The sequence below is a fragment of the Sinocyclocheilus rhinocerous genome, unplaced genomic scaffold (genome assembly GCF_001515625.1).
Source record: "Sinocyclocheilus rhinocerous isolate Xijiao unplaced genomic scaffold, SAMN03320098_v1.1 scaffold1510, whole genome shotgun sequence".
Lineage (NCBI taxonomy): Eukaryota > Metazoa > Chordata > Actinopteri > Cypriniformes > Cyprinidae > Sinocyclocheilus > Sinocyclocheilus rhinocerous.
In genome coordinates this window covers 612,363-621,677 of record NW_015664185.1, presented here as the reverse complement: position 1 = coordinate 621,677, position 9,315 = coordinate 612,363, and the positions used below count along the sequence as shown (strand labels likewise).

The 9,315-nt window shown below is 31.7% G+C and overlaps 1 protein-coding gene across 1 annotated transcript in view; it reads right to left on the bottom strand.

The window, feature by feature from the left end:
* Positions 1–9,315, bottom strand: part of LOC107729805 (uncharacterized protein KIAA1755-like) — a 38,169-nt gene that overhangs the window by 3,363 nt on the left and 25,491 nt on the right. The window contains exons 4-8 of the mRNA XM_016540506.1: positions 4,275–4,469; positions 2,892–3,015; positions 2,674–2,767; positions 961–1,047; positions 757–873 (exon numbers count right to left, since the gene is read on the bottom strand). Of these exons, the coding sequence (XP_016395992.1) occupies positions 757–873; positions 961–1,047; positions 2,674–2,767; positions 2,892–3,015; positions 4,275–4,469 (617 nt within the window). The remainder of the gene's footprint in view (positions 1–756; positions 874–960; positions 1,048–2,673; positions 2,768–2,891; positions 3,016–4,274; positions 4,470–9,315) is intronic.

The window sequence follows — 9,315 nt, the reverse complement described above, 5'->3', positions numbered from 1 at the left end:
CGCCCCCTATTGGCCGATTGGGCTGAGACTTTGATAGGTTCTCCCCAAATTGAGCTCTATCATTTGGCCCAGTTTCAAGTTTCTAGACCTTACCGTTTGGTCTGCACGATCAGTTTTAGGGCAGAATAATAATAATAATAATAATAATAATATAATAAAATCTAAATAATAATACAATTTAATTTGTGCTTGAACCCCTAATGAATAAATAAAAAAATATATAATACATATATATTTGTTTACCTTTATGTCATTTGACTATTAACCATCTTCAGAGAACCGTGAATAGTAATAATTATAATAATAATAAAATCATAATAAAATCTTGAAATCTAAATAACAATAAAATTTGCTTCATGCTTGAACCCCTAATGAATAAATAAATTAATTAATTAAAAAACATATATACATACATACATATACATACATACATGTATATATTAAAAAAATATATGTCATATATATTTATATATATACTGTATATACACACACACACACACATGTAAATATTTCTAAAATTTATATATGTATGTGTGTGTATACATATAAATATACACAGTACACACACATATATCACGATTAATCGACTTGACAGCCCTAAAACATATATACTGTATATATATATATATATATATGTATTGTGTGTTGTTAAATTATTGAAATATCAAATTAAAACCTCAGGGGGGCTTAGAGTAAACATTTCAGGTCAAAGATTTTCGGCTGATAAAAACGTTGATGAAGCCCTGTTTTGTGCACCTGTCTGAAGTGAATGTAGTGGCTGTGCTCGTATGGGAAGCTGCCGTCAAAGTCTCTGGTGAGCTGCGACGAGTCGATGTGCTTCTGCAGAGCTTTCAGAGACGTCAGGACTTCACACTGTACAAGAACAGAGAGGAGCAGCTCACATAAACACGAACTGACTCAAACTGAGACCTAGAGAACGACAGACAGTCATTTACTCACAGGAACTGAGACGTCTCGCTCCACTTTCACTGCTGCATCTCTGTCCATCAGAATCAAAACTGAGTAAAGTGCATTGGGTACGAGAGTCTGGCGGGAAAGAAGAAATCAGTGGGTGTAAATAAATCAAAAAGTTTCTATTTCAATCATTTAACAACACACGTGCATGTTTACAGTTCTCTAATGTTGGTTAATGGTCACATGACATGCAGGTAAACCAATAAAATAATATTTTTAGTGTTTTGATTTGATTTAAATATTGCATTTTTATAATTATTTGATTTTCATCAACTCATGAACTCATATTGTACAGGCTAACATTACAGAAAAATAAAAAATAAATAAAAATATGGATAATTACAAAGACTAAACATATTAAATCAGGGATTCCCAATTTTTTTGTCAGAATGTTGTCTGAATTCCTTAAATTAATATTTCAATAATTTAACAAAACATTCACATATTCATGGGTCTCTAATGTGGGTTAATGGTGACATGATATGCAGGTAAACATAATATTTATTATTTTTATTAAGTGTTTTATCCTTAGTGTTTTTATTTTAGTTATGTATTTATTTTAATTTAAAATTTTTATGATTTAATTATTAATTTTTAGCAAATATTTTATTTTGATTATTTTTATTTTCAATTATTTATTTTAATTTAGCATTTTTATGATTTAATTAATTATCAGTTAGTATTTTATTTTGATTGTTTTTATTTAGAAATCAATTATTTATTTTAATTTAGCATTTTTATGATTTAATTCATTTTTAGCAAATATTTATTTTTTATTATTTTTATTTTAAATTATTTATTTTAATTTAGCATTTTTATAATCTAATTAATTATTTGTTAGTATTTTATTTTGATTGTTTTTTATTTAAAAAAAATATTTATTTTAATTTAGCATTTTTAAGATTTAATAAATTTTTTGCGTTTTGCGTTCAGTTTGGGAAACCCTGGTTTAGATCATTTATTGTGCACACTTAACATTTGGGGAAAAATCAAACAAAAACAATTACAACGACTAGAGAGTTTAGATCAGTTATTGCATGTAACAGTGCTAATAAGAACATATTTAAGTGGAGAAACACTCCTTTCTCGTCCCTCTTCTCTCAGTTTTTGCATGCTGGGGCCGATCGTTTTCTCTGAGTGTTTTCGAGACATGCTTGCACAGGCCTCGTCTTAAACCCCGAGGACAGACTTTCCTTCAGATATTTAATAGATTTATAACAAACTATAATAGTAAAAAAACTATAACTATATAATAACCAGTGATGCACACTACTCAACGTTGTCAAATTTTTTATTTAAAAAAAAAAAAATTTAAAAACAGGCTGTCATTTATGTGATTCATGTAATTCATAATTGAATGTGAAGAGACAAGAAGCATTTTTTAGTTTTGTGTTTTCAACATATTAGTCCGAACGTGCATATTTTAAAATACAAATATTTTTATATTTTATAATTATTAGATATTATAATATATTATATATGATAATTATTTTAAAATACAACTTATTTTAAAATATTTTTTATAAATGTATAATTTGCAAAAAAAATAATTTTACTGTTCATCTTTCTTTTTCTCGATTCCCCGAAAGGTCCTGGAGAACTTTACCTTTGGGGTCTTTTAAATCAATAAAACATTGGTCCCTGACATGGGTATGGCCTTTTGTCTTAAAGACGTGTGAACTGTGTGTCTGGTCTCACCTGAAGCTCAGACAGAGCCGAGAAGAGCGCAGACGCGACCGCTCGCCTGCGGGCGTCAACGAGAACCGTCAAACCCAGGTCTCGCTTCTCCCTCCTGAAAACAAACGCAAGACACTCAGTGAAACGTCTTGCAAAGAACTGCTGTCTGGGATCAGAGCGAGAGCACAGTTTCCATGTCGATTCAGTAAAGCGTGTGAGAGATTCGGGCCGCTTCTCACCGCAGTCTGTGGCAGTAGCAGCAGAGCAGCTGGCTGATCTGGTTTGTGGTGAAGCGCGCGTCTGTCCACACCTGGTTCCTGGTGCACACCTGCAGCACGGCTCTGCCACCGCGGTCCTGGTTACCTGCAGCAGGACGGTGAGATGAGGACCTGATTAACCCAACTGAACACCGTTTGGGGGGAATTCTAAACGTGATTTTAATGATACAATCTGCCATTGCGATTTAAAACATGATTTAAAGAGTTCCAGGTTGGCTGTGCTTATTTGTAGGACGTCAGAATTTGGCTAAAACTTTGATTATATATTGACATGACTGTAAAATTATAATTATATTCTACATTTATGCATTTAATAGATGCTTTTATCCAAAATGACTTTCAAAGATTATTAATAATAGTTATAAAATTTAATATAATACAATACAATCATTTAATATAAAAATAATTATTATTAGTGTTTAAAAACGCTATACATCAAAAGTTATAATTATATTTTACATTTATGCATTTAGCAGATGCTTTAATCCAAAGTGACTTACAAAGAGATAATAAAAAGATTAATAATGATTATAATAATAATGATTATTAATAATAATATATACTACTATACCATGAATAATTATTATTAATAACAAAAAAATATGTAATTTAAAATATGATAATAATTCTTGTTATTAAAGATTTTTAGAATTACAACATAAAACATTACGGTGAAAAACTAATAATAATAATAATAGAGATAATAATATTAAATATAATAATTATTACTATGATAATAATAATAATAAAAACAGTAATAATAATAATAACTTTTATTAATATATAATTTAATCTAATAGTTTAATATAATTATAATAGTAGTATTATTATTAATGATTATTATAATTACTCATTTAAAACATTAAAATAAAAAAATGAACTAAAATAATATCGCTATTGTATTATTTCACCGTAAAATAAAATATTTAGCATTTTATAATAATAATAATATAATAATAATAATTTTATTTTACAATAAAATTACAATATTAATATACTATAATTTCTTTGTTTTCAAATTAGCCTAATTTCTTCTTAATTTTTTCATTGTCATTTTTCATCAAGCCGCCTGAGACACTATGAGCTGCAAGCGTGTAAAAACACAGTGCCTCGCTTCACTCTGAAAAATGCAGCGTATAAATGTATTTAATAAAATCGCAGCACTTGCCCAATTGCCCAATAATTGGTTTTATTCCACTTAACCATGCAGCCTTAGTCTTTGGTTTGCAATGAACTTCAAAAAAAAAATGCAGTGTTTTTTTTATTTTTATAAGGAATATTATATGTAGATTAATTCTGAGTGTCTGTTTCTTTGGTCTTGTTGGTTTCGAGCCGGTCACGCACCGGGAAGCGTCAGAGCACCGGAGGTCAGGAGCTCCTGGTTGATGAGTGAGAGCAGCGCTGGAGCACAGACAGCAGGGGGCGCCGCGGACGGGCCAGGAGACACCGCTGCTCTGCTGGGGGGTTTAGGAGGAACAAACTCATCAGCGCTGTTACTGTTCCTCCTGGGGCTCGAGTGCAGACCCTCATCAGAGAGACCTGAACACACAAACACAGATCTGAGCATCACAGCTCATTATCACAAAGACTTCATGATGACGATATGTGACCCTGGAGCACAAAACTGTCTTAAGTGTCAATTTTTTTAAATTGAGATTGATACAGATACAATAAAAAAGCTCTCCATTGATGTATGGTTTGTTAGGATCGGACAATATTTGGCTGAGATACAACTATTTGAAAATCTGGAATTTGAGGGTGCAAAAAAATCTAAATATTGAGAAAATCATCTTTAAAGTTGTCCAAATGAAGCTCTTAGCGATGCATATTACTAATCAAAAATTACGTTTTGATATATTTACGGTAGGAAATTTACAAAACATCTTCATGGAATATGATCTTTACTTAATATCCTAATGATTTTTGTCATAAAAGAAAAATGTATAATTTTGACCCATACAATGTATTGTTGGCTATTGCTACAAATATACCCCAGCGACTTAAGACACATTTTAGTTTCCTAAAGATCGTGTCAGACCAGTTTCATGATTCTTCCTTGTCTTGTGTCTCACATGAGAGCGTTTAGAGATGTTTTAAACTTGAGCAGTAAGACCGAATAAGAGCTGGTCAGTTTGATCCGTTTATGTGAATCATTTTAAATGCATTCATTCAAAACTGTGATTTAAAGTGGCAGCACTCAAAATCATAACTAAATGTATTTGGCAGATGTATTCAGAACGTAAAATGCAAATGATGGCGTGTTTACAGGATTTAATATGTTTAAAACAAATAAAACAAACATTTAAACGGCAGAGATGCAAACAATCAGTTCATTTGACTGTAAAATCAAACACACGTTTCATAATCTGAACTGAACTACACTATACTGTTCAAAGCGTTTGGGTCAGTAACTTTTTATTTTTAAAGAAAGTAATACTTTTATTCATTAAGGATGCAATAAAGTCCCCATGAAATCAAAATTAAAGTTTTTTGGGTGTTAGTATCAATATGTTAGTCTTAAGGTTATCTATAAGGCAGTGTGCTCCAAAACAGTGACAAAATTCGCATTTAGAAGATATAAGCATTCAAAGCTTGCAGTTCGTCACTTCCGCCAAAACGGCTCAACGTTTTTTTTTTGACGTCACATCGTACTTCAGCTTCTCATCAAACTTTCTGTCCAATCAAATGCTCTCTAGAATCCGAAGCCCCGCCCCCTACACTATAAAATAGACGCTGAAGCCGCGGCTGAAATCGGTCACTTGTCCACAGAATGAGTATTTTCTGTACAGTGAATGGCACGTAGTGCACTATATAGGGGACAGGGAACGATTCGAACAGTGTAAATATGCGCGAGACGCCGCAGACCACAAAATGTATCGGAGCTATTTGAATTCTACACAGAATGCTATATTTTATAGCAATATGGATGAGATTGTGGCTGGCATACCCTGCGGCTTTACGGAGCTCAACGGCTTAAATTAATCAAAAGTGACATTTATAATGTTACAAATGATTTCGATTTCAAATAAATGCTTTTCTTTTGAACTTTCTATTCATCTGTGAATCCTAAAAAAATAAAATGTATCACCGTTTCCACAAATATATGATGCAGTACAACTGTTTTCAACATTGATAATAATCAGAAATGTTTCTTGAGCAGCAAATCAGCATATTAGAATGATTTCTGAAGATCATGTGACACTGAAGACTGGAGTAATGATGCTGAAAATACAGCTGCGCATCACAGAAATAAATTACATTTTAACAGATATTCACATAGAAAACAGCTATTTTAGATAATAATAATATTTTATTTTTACTGTATTTTTAATCAAATAAATGAGTGAGCAGAAGAGACTTCTTTCAAAAACACTTACTGGCTCCAAACCTTGGAATAGTAGTGTATATAGTGCATATACTAAACAGACTGTCTGGAGGGAAGGAAGATTGGGTTCAGGTGTGACAAAAACTACACGGTGAGTCAATGTTGAGTCACAATGGAGACCAGGTGTGTGAGGCAGACACACACACACACTCACACGCACACTCACACTCACAATCACACACACACACACACACACACACACACATAGAGCTGAGTTTCTGGGCCCTCGGGCTCTGGTTTGAGCAATGCTGCGGCTGACATTCCCAGCTGAAGCAGATGTTTGTGAACTTTCTCCTGAATCCAAACCCTCAGGCTGTTTCTTCCAAACCCAGCAACCCAAACAATAAATACAACACAACTCGTTCTCCTCCTCCTGAGAGGAAAGACTGCGGCTAAAGAGAGGAGTTCAACAACTCCAACAAACACTACAATTAACTACCTTTCTTCAAGAATAAATTGTCCAAATAACACATTTAAAATGGGACAAATATTTTTCGGAGTAACTAAACACCATTACTACACTGTGCTGGAACTGTTATAATATTTTAACATTTTATGGCACTGAAAAAGAACATTTGAATATCAACCAATAAAAGAAAGATCACACAAATAATACATTTAAAATAAATTAATTAATTAAATACATTTAAAATAAAATAGAATTAAATTAAAAATAAAATCAGTTCATTTGCATGAATCACCTGAATAAATTGATTCACTTAAAAATTAAAAAATAAAATAAAATAAAATAAAATAAAATGCTGTAAATATCTAATTGAATGACAGCTAGGGAACATTTGAATATCAACCAATAAAAGAAAGATCACACAAATAATACATTTAAAATAAATTAATTAATTAAATACATTTAAAATAAAATAGAATTAAATTAAAAATAAAATCAGTTCATTTGCATGAATCACCTGAATAAATTGATTCACTTAAAAATTAAAAAATTAAATAAAATAAAATAAAATAAAATGCTGTAAATATCTAATTGAATGATTCTCAGCTAGGGTGGATTTGTTAAACTTTACCAGATTTAATTATACTTACTGCAATAAAAAAAAAAAAGAATAATTCATAAACTCACCTGGAAACATGCAGAATTTAATTAAATATGCTATAAAGTATGTTGCTTGTTAATTTACATGAATTATTTGAATGAACTGATTCACTAGAACAAATTAGAATTTCCAGTTCTATAAAAATGTTGCAAACAGGCTTTTTGGAATCAGTTGATTTACATTAATCATCTGAATGAGTTGATTCACTTGAATGAATATGTATTTCCAATGCTACAAAAATGTTGCAAACAAACTTTTTTTGATCAGTTCATGTACACGAATCATCTGAATGAATTGATTCACTGGAATGATTCAGAATTTCCAATGCTATAAAATGTCACAAATATACTTTTTTTTTATCAGTTCATTTACACAAATCATCTTAATTAATTGATTCACAGAAATAATTCATAATTTCCAATGCTATAAAATGGTGCAAACAAACTTTTTTGGATCAGTCCATGTACACAAATCATCTGAATGAATTGATACACTTGAATGAACATGGATTTCCAATGCTACAAAAATGTTGCAAACACACTTTTTTATCAGGTAATTTACACAAATCATCTGAATTAACTGATTCACTGAAATGATTGAGAATTTCCAATGTTATAAAATGTCGCAAACAGACTTTTTTTGAATCAGTTCATTTACATGAATCATCTGAATGAACTGATTCACTAGAACAAATCAGAATTTCCAATGCTACATATGAGGGTTTTTATCAGTTTGCAGGGTTGTAAAGCTGTACATGACTACTAGTTGGAAAACGTAGGTTATTACTGCAGATAAAGCAAGTTAATAGTGTCGTTTCTTTAAATTAGTCACTAACCAACACTTTTCAAAAAGCAGCCCGACAATATTTGGTTGACTTTGCATACGTCTCTGAGAGCGAGTCCGAGCTCTGGGGTATCATGGGAACCAGTTCATATCACAAGAGACCACATGCAATCACAAAGGCCAAGCAAAACCACATCAGCCGTAATCTGACCCAGCCTCAAAGTCATTGGCATTTGTTTTCTGAGCAAAGTCTGACTGACCCCTGCTTCGCTCGGGCTCTGTAACAGGACAGATATTACGTGGAGATGGGCTTTACTCTTTAAGCCTCTCTTCAGCATCCTCACCGGCCCAACGGGACACAATGGTCCCCATTATGACGGAGGCAAACCATCTGGATGGGAGCTTAACAGCGCTGTGTGTCGAGCAGGTAAGCGGCGCAGAGATCCTCCCTCAGGTGGGTCATCGGATCCGCTGTGGCTTCCTGCCCAGACTCAATGGCTCTGATTTTCATGTGTGGGAAAGAAAGCCAGAGAACAGAGGGACTCTGCAGAATCCCAGATGGGAATTTACCTAAACCACTGTGTGTGTGTGTGTGTGTGTGTGTATGTGTGTGTGTGTGTGTGTGTGTGTGCGCGTGTGCGTGTGTGTATGTGTGTGTGTATCAAATAGAGAACGAAAGTAAAATGAGAGCCATAGAGTATGAATTCACCTAACACCATGTCCTAACCAGGCTTGCTGTGACGGGTCATATTTTCGTTCTTACACTGAAAGCAAAAATACCGTACAAAGTAGTTAGAGATCATTATATCATTCAAGCAGCTTATTCAGCTGATAATTAGCCACTTAGAGATTAGCGGATTGGTCAATTAAAATAATAATAATAATAATAATTATTATTATTATTATTATTATTATTATTTATGCTATTGTATATATGAATACAAATTCAAATAATAATAATAATTATTGTTGTAATTATAATTATATTATTTCATATAATAAAATATAAGTATGATGTATATATTTAATAACTTCTTATTCTTATTCTTATCATAAATATATAGTATTATAAAATACATATAAATTAAATAAAAAACATAAATAATAATCATATGTTTTATTATTATTAATATTTGTATTTATTTTATTA